Source organism: Chaetodon auriga, chromosome 7, assembly GCF_051107435.1.
Source record: "Chaetodon auriga isolate fChaAug3 chromosome 7, fChaAug3.hap1, whole genome shotgun sequence".
Taxonomy (NCBI): Eukaryota; Metazoa; Chordata; class Actinopteri; order Chaetodontiformes; family Chaetodontidae; genus Chaetodon; species Chaetodon auriga.
In genome coordinates this window covers 24,663,403-24,683,072 of record NC_135080.1, presented here as the reverse complement: position 1 = coordinate 24,683,072, position 19,670 = coordinate 24,663,403, and the positions used below count along the sequence as shown (strand labels likewise).

General features: G+C 41.2%; 1 protein-coding gene across 2 annotated transcripts in view; it reads left to right on the top strand.

Moving 5' to 3' along the window:
* The window catches only part of snx19b (sorting nexin 19b), a 43,138-nt gene extending 36,495 nt beyond the window's left edge, over positions 1-6,643 (top strand). For both annotated transcript variants that reach the window (XM_076734735.1, XM_076734736.1), the window contains exon 14: positions 2,026-6,643. In XM_076734735.1, coding sequence (XP_076590850.1) covers positions 2,026-2,149 — 124 coding nt within the window. In that variant the 3' untranslated portion in view covers positions 2,150-6,643. The remainder of the gene's footprint in view (positions 1-2,025) is intronic.
* The last annotated feature ends 13,027 nt before the right edge of the window (positions 6,644-19,670 follow it).

Genomic DNA, 19,670 nt, shown 5'->3' with positions numbered 1-19,670 from the left:
ATGACTCCATTCCCAGCAAACACTGTAGCGCTCAATCATGGGAGGGAGTGTGTTTCTGTTGGAAATTGCACTTCTAGCAACAATAATGGCACTGCACACTTCACTTAGCTCACAGGTCACCTCCACTCCAACTTTTAAGCAGTACCTGATGGACCTCTTGAACCTACCTGCATGCTTTGTATACTGGGATGCGGCCGCATGGTTTGCTGTAGGTGTATCTAATCAAGTGCCCAGGGAGTGTACGTGCTCACTTGCACGCAGGCACAGAGAGAAACTCACCTGGAATCATACAATGTGGACTAATTTATTCACTAAACAACTACAGACAGTTGATTAAACAACATCTGGAGAAGTCTAAAAAGGTTTACAGATGTAGAAACAAACCGTGCTTGGAATCAGTCAGCTCCACTTCATGTGGCGCTTTGATGCGATATACAGAGTCCCAGACAGACATTAAGATGCACTGAATAAAGAAAATATCGAAAGCTCTTCACTTTTTCCATATTTAGTTTTACTGAAGACTTCATTTACATATTGGATTTGATTAAGACTCCTCTTGCATGGTCACTGAAACTGGCCAGACAGATTGAAGTCTGGTTTCAAAGTTGTTCCATTTGATAATGACGGAAGCCATTGTACTCCAGGGAAATGTCAGAGGGTGAGCGGTGCTGTCTCAATTCTGTGTGAGATCCTCTTGAACCCTATGACTTGTTTTTGTTCTGACATTGACTGTGAACTCCGGCACCTTGAATAAACAGGTATGAGCCTTTCTAACTCATATCTGGTTAGTTGAATTTGGCACACTGGGGTTAGCTGTAGGGACATGTCAAGGAGGATGAGACAATGTGTTATGCACCCAAGTTTATGTAGGCCAATATTTCACTCTGGGTATGTTTATCACAGTCTGAATCAGTATTTGGACTCCTTTTCCTAACATCCCTGCCCTGCTTCCTCATTTGTTTATTGTTGTTTGTTTCTGTAGTGTATTGAATGTTGTTTTCTGCCCAAACAGCAGTGAGCCATTCTATCTGTCCCATTTTCTTGCTGTCTGATCTGAGCCCACCATGTTTTGGTGGTTTGGAAAAACCACATTACAAATGACCAAAACCCACTCCCAGAAGTGGATTAAACCAGCAGACTGAAAGGGTCCTCAGAGTATCGTAACATGGGGTCTTAATACCATATGAAAGTGAGTTATTTCTGATAATTAAGAAAAAGTGTCGTTGTCTTTGTGTTGAGGTTGGGTTATAAATCCATCTCTTAAATTTATGTGTTAAGTCCTTTCCAAATTTTTCGTAACTATTAGCTAATTTCTAACCAGCGATTTGCTGAATCTGGTTGCACCATTAAAACTTAAAAGGTGTGTTAGCTTGTAAAGACTTCAGCACTGTGTAGATCGATTGGAAGGAAACATCTGCAACCCCATCGTATCAAAAGCAACCAAACAGAAAGGCACAGTAGCATCACAGGTTGTAGCATAACTAACTAACAGTAATAGTTTTATGGCAGTGAATGCTTTATTAAACCTACATGTCAATGCCTTATTATCGGTATTTCTTTATTTCATGTCTGTGTGTGTAACTCTTTGTGTTTCTATCTAGTCTCTCCATGAGAACTAGTTTGTGTGCTGCAACCTGTTTCATTTCAGTGATATATAAATCTCCACTTCATAAACACTCTGTTATAAGGAGGCTAAATTTGGATTCAGAGCTGGTGCATCTGTCTCCATGTGCTGAATGTATCAACTCTAGGTTTACAGTGCAGTGTGATTCAGTGCATCACTTCAAGACAGAGCAACATGCAGGACAGCCCAATCCACCCACTTAACTTTTCTGGTCGGCTGTAGCCTGAAAAACTTTGACTTAATATGTGAAACTACGTGACTGATGATCAAACTGATCCATTAGGTGTTTCAGAAGTTACAGTCTGACCAAGGGGACTCACATTGAATCTGTCCTCGTCCAGCGTCATTCACATTAAGTCTTTAAAGAAAAGATGCTGACTGCTGGGCCTGTGTTTCCTCAGACACCTGGTCTACTGCATATTTGACCTTCTGCTGGAGTTCCTGGTTCCTGAAATACCTGAGGAGAACTTCCAGAGGAGCCTGGTGCAGACCCTCTCCAAGAACCCGGAGAAGCTGCTGGCATGAACAGAAACCACACAGGAACACCTTCAATCCCAGCTGTGATTTTCATCATCCTGTCTGATCATGCACCGATGCTTTGCTGAAAAGCAGTGCGACAGCGAGGCTGCTCCTGTTCTTCTAATGTTCTGCGACGAGAGTGTAAGTGAATGTTTCTGGTGAGACTGAATCTTCCCTGTCCCCACGTTAAACTCCTGAGGTCCCTCGGGCCTGTCTTCAGTTCTGTGTTGATGCATTGACACATGAGGCTCTTGAAATGGTGACCTGTATATGCACGCACGTTAACACAAACTACATTCGAAGCAGCTTTGATTACATGAGAGCACCTGGTTTGTGTTTAACCTCAGAACGTGTCCGACATGTTGTTCAGATCTAAACATGTGGCAAAGCCTCCTTCGATCTCCCCTTCCTGCTCGCTAAACTCTCTGGCTTTGAGTAAACTCACTTCAGATGGTCTTCACACTCCGCTCTCATCCCCTCTTACAGTTTCTGGACAGAAAACCCCACACCTGTTGCTCTAATGTGGTGAAGCAGGATTTGCTTTCCCCATCAACTTAAATCTCAAAATGCTCTGTTGGGATTTAGCATCAGTGTTTTTTTGTCTCTGGTGACCTTTTCTTGAAAATCCCTCTGGCTCTGTACAGAGCCACACGTGATTCTGACATAATGTGAGCTACACTTCCTAAATCTGAGCCTTCCTGAGGGATGACATGTCTCTGGTAGAGATTTCTTAACCTGCATGTGTCCAGGTGGAGGAAAAGTACATACTGTAGTGTAGAGTGGTGAAGAGTTGGCCATATGATATTTTACTGGCTTCACAGATGCGTCACCGTTCTTTTAACAGGCCTCTTGGAGACTTATCTGTGTGCAGTTAATGTCTAAATCATATAACAACTGGGCTCCACAAAAACAGGTATATGAAGGATGCTGGAATGGTGTTGGCCCACATCCATTCAATAACTTCACAGATTTTTTTTACTGTGAAACAGTGAGCTGCTGGAGACTACATACAGTGTTTAAGATTAAGATCAGGTATGTTTGAGAGCTGGCTAATTAACCAGCGGGATTAAAGGCTTGGTCAGTTATATAGCACTCTCAATGGTATCAGTGATAGATTTGGTTTAATTTGTCCTGTATTTCAGTCTCCGAAATTTCTACTACTACCTTTGCTGAAGAAATGGCCACTATGAAATCATTCATTTCATGACTTACATCTGTGATTTTGCTATATCATTGTTGTTAACTGAATACATACTATATTTAAGCAGCTAATGCGCCAGTACGTGTTTTCCCAGTAAACTGGTTAGCAGAGGTGCTGGTTAGCTGCTCTGCCGATCATTGATGCCACATGGACTTACTGATACTCCAGCCTGTTAGCTTAAATGCAGCTTTAAACTAACTTTTACTCCATGCAGACTCTATAGGGTAAGCGTGTCAAAGGTCAGCCTGGTAACATGTCACCTGACTGTGACATTGTCTTGAGCCAGTTGATTTATTCAGTCCTTTATGCCAGACCTCCACCTTTGCTGCGTGTGGAGCATGTAGTTACATGGTCAGTCATTTTCTAATCACTTTAGAAACCGTCTGAAGGGAGTTTTAGTGGCATCACCACACCGTCTCCATTCACTTTAAACATGTTATTTGAAGGCTTTTGCACTTTGTAAATCTGCCTTAGCATCATATTCTCTTCATGGTGGTAACAAGACAATGAACAGAACACGACGTGGTTTACTGAAAGTATCCTGAGTCTGTCTCCAGGTTACTACACAGATCATATCTCCATTGCAGGCGTGTATCCCTGATGTCTTAACACAGACTGTCTTAAAATACTTTATAGTTCGTCTTCAGTTGCAGCTGCCCAGGATGATGATAACCGAGGGTAAATCAGAGTTTCTCAACCTTTTCTGCCAACATTTTTTATGTTCCAAAATGTCATGAGTTCAATCTCGAGGAGCTGTGGCGTGAATGTTAAGAAGCCACGCCGGCCATGCTTGCAGTTGTTTTTCTAATGCTGTTCGCTCAAGATCACAACACATTTTTATTTATCTCCTTGTCTTGAGAAAAGAAAAGGATGAGATAATTCATGATGAGAAAACAACTTCATAAGATTCATGAGTGGACCGTGACACACACACACACACACCCACACGCACACACACACACACACACACACACACACACACGCCCAGTGTGCTGGCTGTAGGAGTGTCAAAGCAAACCATATGCACTTTTTCTGAACTTTTGCCATTTGTTGTAAGAATGTTCTCCCTGTGAGTTGAGATGAGGATATTTACATTATGGCTAATTATTGTAGGGGATAGGCTTAAATCCAGTGGTCAATTTAAAGCAGATGTGTTACTGCTTGGTAAGCTACAACCAAAAGAATTCTTGTTGGCAGGAGAGCTGGGAAAGAAACTACCCACACTGGTGGATATTTGAAATGTCTAATAAATGATGTATATTAAACAATAAGCCTGCAGGACAATCAGTAATGGGTTCTGACATTTTCATCTTAAATTAGTTACTACAGTTGTGAAGATACCATCTATGCATGCTGGCATCTGCACATAACAAAATAATGAACTTGTGATCTTGAGACGATAAAATAGTAATAAAATGTTTGCGAGCACAGCTCTGTGTGGCTTTGAGCATGGAGTCCGCTCCAAAAGGGTTACATGAAATGAAGATACAGGGTATTTTCTTTGAAATACATCAAATATTATAACACTTATGTTCTTGTTTGACTGAATCTACACATTCAGTGAAGTCGTGGGATTTGGGTGCCGAGCTCGAGAAACGTTACATTCTATATTGTAAGTAAAAGAAATCAAATCTTCATGTAACTGTTAATGTTAATCATTCCCGTGTTTTGCACTCTTGTTATGGTTTAGTGGTCACATCCTTTTTTTCCTCTTTCCATTGTGATAACTTGTGATTGAGCCTATTTTTTTAATCTATTTATTTGCTTGATTTACTAAATTATGACTTTTTCTGAATTCCGTCCATTGGAGAATGAGTGAGGTGCCAGTGTTGACAGAGAGGAGCTGCCTCTCTTATGAAGTGCTTTTAAGTGGATTTTGCCTTACAGTGTGACCTGATGAAGTTTGGTCTGCCTGTCCTGCAGTAATGCAGCTGCAGTGTAGCCTCTGACCATACATGCTATAGTACAACATAAGCACCAGTTCCAGCTCTGTGGAACTGCATCTGTTAACATGTGTTCTTTTTATTGTGGCAAATTGTGCTGAATGTTGATGCTGTTACAGTTATTTGTTGTGAAGAGATTGTGAGATACATGTTAATTCTCTTGTCTAATACTGCATATTGCTCCCACCATGATATACAATATCTGCTGTGTATATAATCCTAACACATATGTGACATTATGGTTGCCTTAACTGAATTTTTTCTTGTTGTAACATCCACTGATATATAGCTATCATGTGAAAAAGATCCAGTTAATGCCCAAAGAGAGGACAGTGTGGCCTACATCAGCTAGAGATTCACACAGTCACAGTCGCCGCAGTTGGCCTGGACGTCACATCAGGGGCTCGTCTGTGTTCCCTCAGCTTTTGGAACTCAACGCAATCTCTCATTCTGCATCATGAGTGACGTTGGAGTTATAGTTGTTTACATTATGGCAAGTGTGAATTTGATTAAGCTTTCCTGGCATCTGGAAAGTAAGCATACAAAACAATACGCAAACAGCTCAGAAACATCAGGTTCATGTCCACATTCATTATGTTGTTGGACTGATCAAGGCTGCCGTATCTCTTTGGGACTGACTGGACCAGACAGTCATTACAACAACATACTAACTGATCCCGGCATTGTGACAAACATTTCTTGTTTTAAGAAGGCACATTGATTTTCTAATGAAAAGATTACAAGATGAAGGATGTGATGTTACAGCATGAGCGGTCTCTTGAAAATAAATTTGATATGTAGTAAGAACCAAAAAGTTATAAGTTATGTCATAATAACATGAAAAAAAATCTTATTTCATTAAAAGGATCTTGATAAAGCAAGACGTTTTTCTGTAATGGTGGCAGCAATATGCTACCATACTTACCTGCTTCAGTCAGTGGTCGATGTTGGATGTGACATTCTTCATGGATAAAAAGTTGCACTGTGCTGTTTGTCTTTGGAACTTCCTGTATTTATGCCAAAATGTTAATTAGAAGAGTTTTCTAGATCGTGAAAATGGACTAAAGCTTGCTGTGTTCTAGAGTGTGACATGTGACATTGTACAGCTTCACTGTTAACTGTAACCCTGTCCTCGATCACCTTCGCTCACTCTTTGTCACCTTCGGATCGTGCGTCTGGGCTTCCTCTGCACTCTCCCGTGAGAACACGTGCGAGCTGTGTCGAGCATGTTACCGCTGTGAATCCGTCTCCGTTTGCTGGCACAGATCGTATCAGTCTTTTAAACATTTGCTGGTTGTTCCTGAGCATATTTGCAAAAACAATAAAGTTACCAAACATGAGTTATTAAATCTTCAATCGTTGTTCGCACTCATTATTTTCTTGGCCCGAGGTGGATGATACATTTTACAAGAGGCTGGTGAGTAGCTTGGTTATCTTTTATGAGACTTTACGTTAAATTTATCCCAGGCGTGCTTAAACTGTCTGGAGGTTCACCAGAAATGTACTCGGCCTCTTCAGGGTCATTTATGTATTCTATATAATGAGTTTTTACCCCTTTGTAAAGACGTTTTACAGTCATTCTACTCTATCAGCCCCCATGTTTGCTATAGCCTGCAGACTCGTGGTTCTCGTCCAACAACAACATAAAGTGTGGATGAAATTGCCCGTAATAAAGATCAGAACTTTTTCTTGGAACTGTTTCTGTTAAGCTCCGCTGCTCTAACAGCGAAGGGGGAGTCGGGGGGGTTGTTGCAGGCCGACTTTGCATTGCAGAGAAATCCCCTTAAATCGGATTTGCAGATAAAATTGTAAGCAATACTTTGGATTAGTCAAACACTGAAGGATACGGATGAAGAACTGTGATTATAGATCACTTTTTGATACTATTTGTGTTGGTTAAGAAAGCGTACATTGAATAAAATGGATTGCTTTCAGTTACATATGATACTTGACAGTTCTGGCCTCTGAAACAGTCACAGTCAAGTTAAATTCTCACTTTCTGGGACCTCAGGCCTCCACTGAGATTTTCTTTTTTCATTTTTCTTTATTCATTTAGGTTTGTTTGATGTCCACTGTGATAATAGTCATTTTGCCCCGAGCACTGTCCAGCAACACTCATCATCCTGTGAGGTGACGGGATCTGAAGCCACAATGGAGCACTTGACCAAACTCACAACTCAAGGTTCACCTACTTGATTGTTCTGGAGCTTTTGACCATATCATGCAATCCAACTGTGCCTAAGTGGAGCCTTGCCGAGCTGCTAGCATGGCTGTAGACTCTTAGTCTCAAACCTTGACAAATGAAAACTGTTCAGACATTTACCCTAATGTTAAAACTGATGATGCCTGAATTTCTGCAGACTGATGAATCAAACGGTTTTAGCAGTGGACCCCCTCCCCCACGCTGCTGTTTTCAAAGCAATCAAGACCTGAAATAATCTAAGACTTTATTGTCCCATGTGTGATCTGTTACAGTAATTATATGTGAGCTAGTATTAGCGAGTGCTCATAGTTTAGAGAACAAAGTGCCAAGAAGAGTAACAGTGCCAGTAAAAGCCTCTGTGTGGGGGAGGAACCTCAATTCCTGGAAGGCTATTCAGAGAGCTGTGTCTTACTGATCAGGGGTCTGTGACTGGGGTGTGACCCGCAGAGCCATTGTTATACCTATTAAGGTAGATGCAACTCACTCGACGGGCTGTATTATCTTCAAATTTAACTAATTTTCTGTGCAGAAATCCTAAATTTTCTGTGTTCGTCCAGCGTTTTTATCGTTAGGGAGGACAACATTAAGCTCCACACTGAAATGTTACTGGCGGTTTGGCAGGCCCGCATTCAGTAGCAGGGGACCTCTGGGATTCATAACTGCTGTTAAATGAAGAACTACTGTAATTCCCCAAAACAATATTGGACAATTAAATGAATAAATGCTATGTCCAATGAAAATAACATTTCATTGAGAGTCCCAGACTGTTTAATGTGATTGTGGTTCAGGAGGCGCCTCATGTCATCATGGATGACAGACTGAGTGACATCAGGACTGCCTCCTCCGTGTGCAGTCTGAAGACATTCACAGGGACATGAGGAGCATGAGGAGGACGACAGATTTGCAGCATTTCTGGATCACTGGAAGAGCTGCTCTGCATTGATGTTGAATGGTCTGCACTGACAGCGGCTCAGCGCTCTTTGTGCTTCAGGACAGCGTTTGGTCGGACGCCAGGGCTACCGCCATCCCACACGCATGACCAGACCCACTCTCAGTGTCACTGTAGCAACTGCACCCAGACGGGAGGACAAGGGGGGGTGGAGATGAGCTTTCACCTACTGCTGCTGACATAGACTAGAGGAAGTGACAGGTAGCTATGGTGACAGCCCATCCTAGTTTAGCATCTGTATTACTAACACCTCTTCCATCTAAGAAGAGAATGGAAGACTTGTTTGCAAGTTGAACAAATGTTAGTTTTCTGAAATTAAACTGACAAATACAGTAACAACAGCAGTAAAAATATTAAGTTTCACAGTTTATTCTTGGCCGTGGAAACAGTTAATAGCACAGTCTCACCACGAGGTCCATTTAGTAGCTGCTCTGGATGCAATACCTGCAAATATTTATAGTCAAATTGCAATTTTTAAGAATAACTGCAAATATGTTTGATCTGGGTCTGATGCTTGGTGGCTTTAGAATATAATTTGTAGAAAAAAAAAGAAAAAAAGTGTGGCACAGAAAACCTCACCCAGAAAGAAAAAGGCCCAGAGAGGAACTAATGCTCAGCTTCATAACTGATTATTTTTTTAAACTGGTGATTCACATTTAATATGTGTCCGGTCATAAAGTAGTCAGCCCAAGGTCACATCTTCAAATTCATAAGATAATCAATTTGTAATTATATAAACCAGAGAAGAGCAGATAATCACACGTGTGAAGCTCTGATCAGAGGACGTTTGGTACTTCTGCTTGAAAAAAGACTGAATGGTTGCAGATTAACTGTCTGTGGATCCACTAATTGATCAACTGATTGAAATATGGAGATACATAGTTTTAATAGGACAGTGACAGAGACACGCTTTAATATTGACCGTACATTTACAACAGCACCAACTTGGGTGGAATTTATTGATTATACAAATACAGTCCGATTGGCTCCATCTGCTAATGAAGATCATGTGTCTTATGGAAAAGTCCAGAACAGCTGCTCGACAGACCTTGAGCCAAGTTTATTCCCTCATCTGCTTTTTCCAACAGCACCCACAGCAGCACCCACACACCCATCTCACTGGCAGCAAGCAGTCACAGATTTCTTGGGAAATAAATAAATTCCAAGTTTTCTTTCACATCAGCGTCAGTCTGCAGCACGGGCTGATTTACATGGAAACCACATGTTCTCCGTCCTCGACAGGTTATGCAATCTCCTCTCATCACTCCCCCTCCACACACATTCTCCAGCACTGTTTGACATGCTGTGGTCCCCACTCCACCTTCGTTCCCTGTCTAACTCTTGTTTTCTTTTCTTTCTTACATAATAAAATGCAGACACACACACACACACACACACACACACACACACAGAGGCAGGCCTGTAGCTCTGTGGACATATGTACATGTTTGAGATGACTGCCCTTTAAAGGACAAAACCTGAGATACAAGTCCAAAAGATATTTTGTCCTCCGACAGGCCCGATGACCTGCTTTCTGAAATGGAAATCATCTGGACTGCCAGTAGGAGACATTTGGAGTTATTCCTTTGACAGCCTCATTATGGTTTTCTTCAAACAAATAAACATTACGGAAAACAGCTCAACAGAGGGTGGTCTCATTTCAAAATCTATCTGTCCATGATAATGAAAACAGTTTATGCAAATTCCTCAGACTGGCCGCTCACACACACACACACACACACACACACACACACACACACACACGCGCGCGCAGACAGATGACCAGTTATACCAAAATGAGGACAAAAACAAGAACTCCTTGTACTTGTTGCAGTGAAGCTTTGAGGATTTTACTACTCTTCTCTGCTATAGTGAGAAACAGATTTTAGCAGAAACTTTTAGCATCCGTAAGACTGACGTTGTGAGGGCAGTTTGCATGGCTTGTTTGCTCCTGAAATGTGTCCAAATAATTAGCTGCTTGAGGTACAAAGTGCAGCTGATTGCAGTCATGCCCCCTGCTTTAACAATGTGCAGATATGACCTTTCTATGGGCGAAATTGTCAGAAGTTCAGTAAAACTACACTGCCAGTGTCACTGTGCTGCACTACAGTGCCCTCTAGTGGCTCACACGCAAGGCAACTTTCATTATATTGAACCTTTTAACATCAGCAATTCAAAGTGCTTCACAAAAGCTGAAGAAAGGTCGTTAGAAATTGGTCTACAAATTAAAATGAAAAAGATTAAAATGAGGTTAAAAATGATCACAGTATTTCTGTAGATGGCCAGATTCAACTGTATGTGTATGTTTTTATACTATGATTATTGTTTTTCAAACATATGCAACCAGGACAATGTTAATTAAATTTATTTCTCTTACTTCACATTTCTCACACAAAATATCCAACCACCTGTAGCACTTCAAGATTCAAGGTGCCTCAGGGAATGTGTGGTGTGTGAATGCTTCACCTCTAGGTGGCAACATAACCAAACTGATGAATTAGAGTCCATTTTCAAGGAGGCCACAGGGAGGTGCTACATGTTTAACTACCACGGAGCTACCTGGTCACTCCTCTGACTAATGAAGCAGACGGCAGGCTCAGGGTGCTGTCTACTCAGGCTCAGATGCATCTTCATTATAAAGCAGAAACACTGTTCAGAGACAAACATGGACTTGATTTTTCCTCATAATGGTGATGGATGAATACTGTGAATATTCAGAATGTGGAAGTTTACTTTCAGTAGCAGTCAAAGTTTGTATGTTTGCTGAGGAAATGCATCACTTTAATTATGATGAGCCAAACGATGAAGCTAGTGTGGCTGGTAAATAAATGATGACCTCTAGTCAGATTGAGGAACGTGGAGGGAAAATGAGAAGTGCAGTGAAGAGCAACAGCAGCTGGAGAGGGTTAACTCCCAATCCAGCCAGTTGTTTGCTGGTAACGGGCTCTCCACCTCGTTGTCGCAATGCAGCTAAACCGCTGAGCAGTCACAACAATTTCCACAGCTGTATTTGTAACCAGAATCCTCCTCTGCCTAATTAATTTCCCCCGCCTGCATAATTGGCTGGCTCCGTATTTGTTATTGTTTCCCTGCCGAGCTGTGTGGTGCTCTATGAAACTGGGGAAATCAGCCTCTATTAGTCAAACCACACCAAACTTCTTTAAATGGTGAATTTAATGGTGCTGCTTGTGCTGGATTGTGTCATTAAGACTTTGTTACAGACAGTGAGGTCATGGTTAATAAAAAGATGAGGCAACAATGACATCCTGCTGTGTGCATCATTAGTTCAACCCAAAACCATGAAGAGATATTTCTTGTGTTTCTAGAAAAAAACATGTTGGCTATTAGTCCCTCAACAGGCCGTCTCCTTAGGGTTCAGAGGTCTTTCAGCCTGACAAGAGCACAGTTCAGGGGTTACCATTAACAGGGAAATCTGGCAGTTTCAGTTTCTGAAGATATAAGCACTAACTGCTGTTTAAAGTAATATTCCAACGTTTTCAAGGAGTGAGTCTGAGCGCCAAGTACTGAACCAGAATCAGGGGGCAATTAGCTATTAGCCTAGCTTAGCATAAGCAGGCAACCCTGTCTCATAGACAGTATGTTTATAGTACTAATTTGTGACAGCATATTGTTTTAAGAGAAACATATTGCCACCTGATTAATGTTTGAGACTTTATCTGTAACGTTCAGCTGCAACATATTTCTCTACACTTTTTTTTTTTTTTTTTTATCTCCACCCTTTTGTGCCACTGTTTTTGCTTTTTGTAATACTTGCTGGCTGTAATGACTTAATTTCCCCAGTGTGGTATCAATGAAGTCTTATCTTATCTTATTTCATTTGTTTTGGCACAGTTTCCATGCAATGCGAAAACCTAAAGTATGAGGAATGTTTGTATCAGCCATGCCAGCAGCATGACTCGTGATGGAGATTTCAGTCTGTTGGTCCACCTCTTTGGTCCAGGTTGAAAAATCTATAGAATGGGGGTTGTCATGAAATTTTGTACAGATATTCATGGTGCCCAACTGAGTGGTTTGAGTGAAATATCAGGACATTAGACGGGTTGCCAAAGGATTTAATACAGATAATAATGACCTGACCTAACCAGATGCTTCTAATGTATCAGTCTCATTTATTTCTGAATTTATTTCATTAAAAAATGTATTCCTCATGCCACTTTGGCCCCCAGGAGTGAAGGCTCTGATTGGGTCACTGGGCGTCAGCTGGTTGAAGGGGGAAACAGCTAGCGTGGCTCAGTTCAGCACAGTCACTGTGCCTCACAGGTGCTCACCAAGAAATAACTCTCATAATGTATTTCCCACTAAAACCATAAATTGTTATTCAAACATTTGTTTGTGTACAGGTTAAACATGCAAGACACAGAACGTGTTCACTGTTTTAAATTAGTGAGCCGGAGAGGAACTGGAAGGTGTATTTTTGATGTTTCCATCAACACACAGGCATCAGAGTGGAAGCAGTCTGCCTCTCCAAAAGAGAGCAAATGAGTGCATTTCCTCAAAAACCCATTCCTTTAAACCTGTCTTAGTCAAATAAACATTGCCTGATTTAGTAATGAAACACAGACTGTTCAGGAAAACAAAAGTGTCATTAATCCTCCACCATGTCTGTCATTAATATGATTAGATATCTGCCTCACAGTGAAATGATAATGGAGCACCTCCCCATGTTCTATCTGGAGGAAGCTTTCAGGGCCTCTCTCCCGCTCCCCTTGTGTTCTTTTGCCTGTATCAGATTTAACACTTAATGCGCAGCTGTCCTCAGCAGCATGACTCTGTTTGCCTCCACATGAAGTCAACAGAGTTCTTTTTGTTGCACGAGTTGCTGATTTTCTGATACGAAGAGGAAATAGCACATTGTTGCCTGCCAGAAGAGGACTGAGTGTGACACATCCCTGCCATTCCATAGACCTCTAAACAATGCTGGCAATGGAAACGCACACACGGGACTGATACGACACGCCCTTCACACTCAGAGTACTGGTGGTGTATCTGCGAGCCATACACACACACACACACAACACAGCCACACACACAGTGTGCACATCAATACGCCTCCAGAAGTGCAAAAGAAATATGCACTTTGGCTCTGTGTGTGCTGCGTGAACTTCAAATGAACACGGTCTGCTCATCACATGGGGATCTCTGCAGAGACAGAGGAGCATACACACTCAATAACACACCCACAAACACAGACACACACACATACACACCTGGGGACTGTTACAATAATTTGTGAAAAACACTCTTGTAATTGTGGAGGACGGTTCAGAGTGGAGGTGAATGGGAGGTTAACTGACTGTCAGTCAACTGCAGGGCAGTGAAGTGATCTGACCCAATGCCTCTGCAGGCCCCAGGGGCCGACTGCATTACATCAATAAACATCAATAAAAAAGAACTTGGAAACACTCTGAAATTTATTCAGAACCAATATGCTCACTATGAAGCGCTCCTTTCAGGAACTTACAGGATGTTGTTCTTTCTTAGCTACAGTATATCTGGTAAGGGCAGATAATGGACAGTATGACATAAAGGTGACTGTATTCTCTATAAACAAAGCCACAGATAGTGACAGAAAGGGGCAATGTTTATGTTTGTTTAAATAGTTTGCCAACAGTGTAAAGCTGATGTGAGGGCCCTTTGATTTTTTCAAGCATCCTTCGAGGATCATACTAAACTATTGAACGTATACAGTATATCACAGTAACCTCTGTGATGGCTGGACCTGCTGCTCTTTGGTGAGGTGTCTGATTTTAGAATGTAGTGATGATGTTGATGATGCTACTCGCAGCTAGTTTTGCAGGTCAGTCAGTCTTGAGAGGAACTGTTCTCAGTAGCAGGTTGTTGCTTTGCAGCTCAATGATTTCATGTTGTTGGTTGTCTGGCACATCGGCTGGTTCCACATTACACAACAAATATGTTCGTTTTGTTTACCTTAATGTCCTGAAGGAGTTTTCACACGCAGCAGCATATTCAGACGTCATAGCAGCTTTTATTCTTACAGAGTAAAAACATGCAGTGTTTCCTCTTTCCAGTTACACTTTCCACAGCTTTAATTTCACTTCAGATGATTTCACATTTGAAAGCAGAGAGCTGTAAGTTGGCTGGAGCTTGATGTTCAGCTCTGAGGGGTACTTGATAATGTCCACCATGAAGGTCAAAACACAGACTCTTACTCACTGAGTTTCCATGTCAGGTTTTCCTTCATTTCTATGAATTATTCCAGACAAACTGACACTTTGGAACAGTTTTACTTTGTCTGATGCTAACAGCTCCACAGCAGCAAAAGGACGCTCCTCACAAATTCTCCTTCTGAACGAGATTTCAGCTTTTTAGCGATGAGCTCACTCACCAAAAAACCTGCCAATATGACATTGTGTCTGTCAGAATGTGGTCTAGTGAAAGCTGCTTGTTGGGCATCCAAACTCTGCTGAAGAGCGTCAACTTTATCCAAGAGCATGTGTCATTGTAGCTCATCCACTTTAGCAGGTTTCGAGCTGTATTGACTCTGAGATTGGCCTTTCCCCCCACAAATTTATGTAGGCATACCGGTTTGCCTTCTACCACGACAAAAAAATAATCGTCTGTCCATTTCTCGTGGAAAGTGCAACACTCTGCATCCACTTACATTTGTTAACAGTCAGAATGATGCACTGATGTGATATGAACTGCTGTGTGTGTTATGTCAAGGGACCACTTTGAAGAATGTCTACTATTTCATGTTATTTTCTTTTATTGATGGAAAAAAGTGATTGCTTTTTGTATTTGTATTGTATCATGGGCCAGATCAAACAGGCGAGGGGGGAGGCCAGAGCTTCTTCCCCCCTGATCTAGCTGATTTAACACATAAAGAACCAGAGCCTTTATATAGAGATATATTAGAGGAGTTATGGAAACCAGAACACATGTAAAAGGAGAGTGAATATTGCTGTTACATTCGTCAGGTGGTCAGAAACACCACTCTAAATGAACGTTCCTTCACGTTTCTTGTAAGTTTGCCAAATCAGCTGTGAAAATACAGAAGGTCAGTATGTCCACAGCTTGTTTCTGCTGCCCCTAAGTGTTAAAAAAAAAGAAAAAAAAGTGCAAGTTTAACCTGCTTTCTAACTATGAATACAAAGAAAATGAGAAGATTTGATTTTATTCACATGAAGAAAGAGAACTGAAATCAACAATAAGGAATAAGCTTTATTTGTTTGTTCTGCAGATCACATGAGGAATATGTTGCAAGCTCAGCTCAACGTCACAGATACCTTTTAGTGGAAATTATTAGCTCCATAAAAGTGGATTAGAAGTCTTTGAAAACTTGATGGTGTTAGTCTGTGTCACCTATAGTATGCAGAAAAAAAGGGAGATTGGGTTGATCTGGCTGTCCAGCAGTAAGAACTTGCACTAATGCTTATTAAGATGATTAGCATACAAGACCGCAAATGATATTAGCTCTAATCCTTCACTGGCATGCCCTCCTTATGCTCACTTTTGTTGCAAATGTCATTTTAAGGCTCATTAACAATTTGATTATTACAAACCTAATTATGGGTATAATCAGCTAATAATTCTTTGATTGATGGAGATCTCCATCAGCAGTTCCTGAGGTGAGCAAGGTGATGAGCAGAAGTAGAACACATCTGCAGTGACCCATGATTTGAATTCAAGATGATTAGCTTGTTGTGGAGAGGCCCGTCCTTCTGCCTGTTCTTTTGCATGTTAATAGATCCTCTCTCTGTGCCCCCCGTCTCCTTTCTTTCTCTCCTTTTCTGCCATTACCAGAAGGACTCTCATCTCAGACTGCCTTCACTAAACATCCTTCAGGCCTCAGCTGGACTCTGAGATCTAATCATTCATGGAGGGCATGGAAGGTACATCTATCTATCTATCTATCTATCTATCTATCTATCTATCTATCTATCTATCTATCTATCTTGACTTGAATGGAAGCAGTTGTTTTCATCCATCTGCAAATCTACAATAGGAGTTTGTGAATTTTCTATCCAGTCATCAGTGTAATCTCTGTGGAAGTGATTTATGCAAAACATGAGAGGGTTTGTTCTCCCAGAAAGTGGCCCATCTGCTTCTTTCTAAACAAGAGATGATGAAGTGAAATCTCATCTCATCCTGTGGGAGAGTAAGTGGCAGTCACTTCTGTGATGACCCTGCACAAAACTACGCAACCTTTAAACTGAAGTGCTGAACTTTTCCTGCAAACTTTTCCGATGTGAGTCAGGGCCCGAGTATGTTTCAAACAAATTAGGTTGTTGTCTTTACTTACTAAACAGAATTTGACGTCTTTTGTTTGTCGTTGTACTCTCAATGTAAGGAGCCATTCAAACAGTGATTACAGTTTTGCAAGTAGGTGGTATTTGAAGTGATGCTGCCTCCCAGACGCACATGGGATTTCTGTGAAATGGACAAACGCCGTCTACTCTTTCCTCGTGTTTTAAACTCTTAACTCTTCTTAATCCTCACTCTTGTACTTACTGGCTCTATTACTCTCTATGTGCTAAGTCCATATCCTACTGGACTTGCTACTCTTTATTTTCGAAACTTTGGGAATAGCCTCTGTTGCTGTCCTGCTAGCTACAGAGGCTAGCCTAGCCTAATAACTTAGCCTCTAGTCACCCACAGCTAATGCAACCTTGCTGCATTGGAAGCAGCGAGAAGAGTGAAAAAGTGGGCATAGCTGAAGGCGTGTCAAGTTCCAAAAAGTGATGGATGCAGCCTCCCCCAATTCCACCTTCAGGACAGAGGCCTTCAACAACCTTAGATGACCCAACAAGCATTTGGTAAGAAATTTTATTTAGTCACTAATTATTGGTGATTGCTTTAACAAACATGGTGTGTTCTGGTTCTTGGTTCATGAGCAGTGAACCAGTCTGGTTCAGTAACAAACACTTGTGTGCTTCAGACTTGCCATCAGTGACAGGCTGGGCTTTGTGCCTCTGTTTTATGGCCTCCGTGGGTGAATATACGAACCCCTTCAGATGCTGAATGCATCACTGAGTATTTTCCCTTCCCCTTTGGCACGCCTAACGAGGTCGTGGGTTGATGTCCGTCTGCAGTATTTCTTATTATATCCTAAAATGACACACTGATTTTCTCATCATGCCACTTCATCTGATGTCCGTGTAGATGTGTATGTACCTGAATAATAGTTGTAGTGGTGGTATTGATATCAATGGAGATCAGTGAAGAGGCTACATCCATATATTTTGTACAAAAAAACAGAAAAACAAAAACTTATCCAATTAAAAATGTAGTACTGGCATCAAATGTCAAAATCTATGTCAGCACTGATCAGATCTAGTGATTCTTTATTGTTGCTTTCTTCTAATGTCCTATTGTCTCACCACTGGCATTAGTTTTAGGGTTTAGCTCATTCACAAATGGTCACTGTTAAGCCATATCTCATTCTTTTCTTAGGTCAGATAACATCAGCTGGAGGACCTGAGGGCAACTTTGGAGCAACACACACAGAGGTCAAGAAGACATGAACAACATTTATGACCTTTCAGTAAAAAAAAAGAGAAAAAAAATCATTGCTGCTGTCATTCTGATATACTAGTGTAATGACCATGAAACCAACAAGACCATCACTAAGATTAGTGGTCAATACCAGCCTCTCCACTGGCTTTCATGCAGAACAGCTGATTTATGACTTAATAACATTCAGTTGAGACGAGTCATAACTCTGCCGGGAACTGTGGACATAAGGAAAAACTGCCCAATGGCAAACATGAGTGATGTACTCTACTGTTCCCATAGCAGACAGGATGAGATGGACTAAGTTCGTAGTAAGTGAAATACATTCATATCTGTCTCTGAAAACTGGGCTCTGAACCTGGAGAAAGCTGTTTTGTGGGGTTGGTGACTCCACATTTTGGCAACAGAATTGCTCCATTAATTGACCAGAATGCAGGAAAACAGTCATTGAAATTCAGAATTTTCTGCAAGATCAGCAGATATCCTGTTTAGATTTGGTCTTGCAAAGTCTTGAGATTGGCAAGTATGCTGATCAAGCTTAATAATTGATAATCGTTGACCATGATTATTGAGTCGGCTTTTCATTTGGAAATGAATTTTAAAGTGGTCAGTTTAACTGCTGAATTTTTAAAACAAAATTCTGGGGGTTGAGGAATCATGACCCCAACCCCTTTATCAGGATCATGAGTCTCAGTCCACGCTAAACTGAAAAGTTAGTTAAGTTAGTAAACTTTGTAAATTTGAGAATGAAATATGTGAATATTAAGGATAACTTACAACAAAGGACAATCACAGTTACTAATGGTTAGTGTTTGAACCCCTACTTGAAGTCTCAAACAGTCCTCAGCAGCCATTTTGATGAAGTGGAAAAGTACAGATGAAACAAACCAACAGCCATGGTTTGTATCTGCATTACCTGTGTTTGATAAGGCGCAATGAAGGCCTACAGACCTGCTGACTCTTGATTGTTAGCCACTGCTCTGAAAGATGTTTCACTACATGAAATTCATGCCTGCGACTGACGGGCAACGTTCAGTGGTAAAAAAACAACCTCTCCTCTATCGGATACATACGATTTGCATTTGTCCTGCTTCAAAAGTAATCATAGTTATCTTACTTAATATTTACAACATGTGTCCATCTAGCAAAGCCAAGGACACTGTCATTCAAGAGCAAAAGCAGATGAAAGATAATGAAAACTCTAAATGGGTTTTCCTGCCCTACCCTGTTGCTAAAATTAAAGTTGCTAGCAGTGAGTAATACACAGACTGCACATTTAAAAGCAAAATGATGACAAGAATTTGGGCAAAATAATCACATAATGCTGCTTGTTTAGTGGCACAAAACAGATGCAGATGAAAAATGACTTCCAACATCATGTTCAGGGTTGCCAACTGGCCTTAAGCTAACAGGAGGAAGAAACAATGTTCCCTTTGCAACAGGAAGAGACAAAGGCTGTGGGAAAAATGGCCCTAATGTTGACAGAGACTGGCTGTAACAATGCCACTGGTCACTTTAGGTTGTTGGTCATTACGTCACGTGATATGTTGCAGTCATAAAAACAAGAGCATGTGGACTCACTGTTTTTGGCTAGAAGACATTTCATTACTCATCTGAGAGGTTTTGTCAGTTCTGCTGAAAGGTGAGAATACTGGTGAGACCAAACAATCACTCAGTGCTAAAATCACAAGACTCTTCTGGACTCATAGTGCCCCTCACTGACAAGAAATACCCTT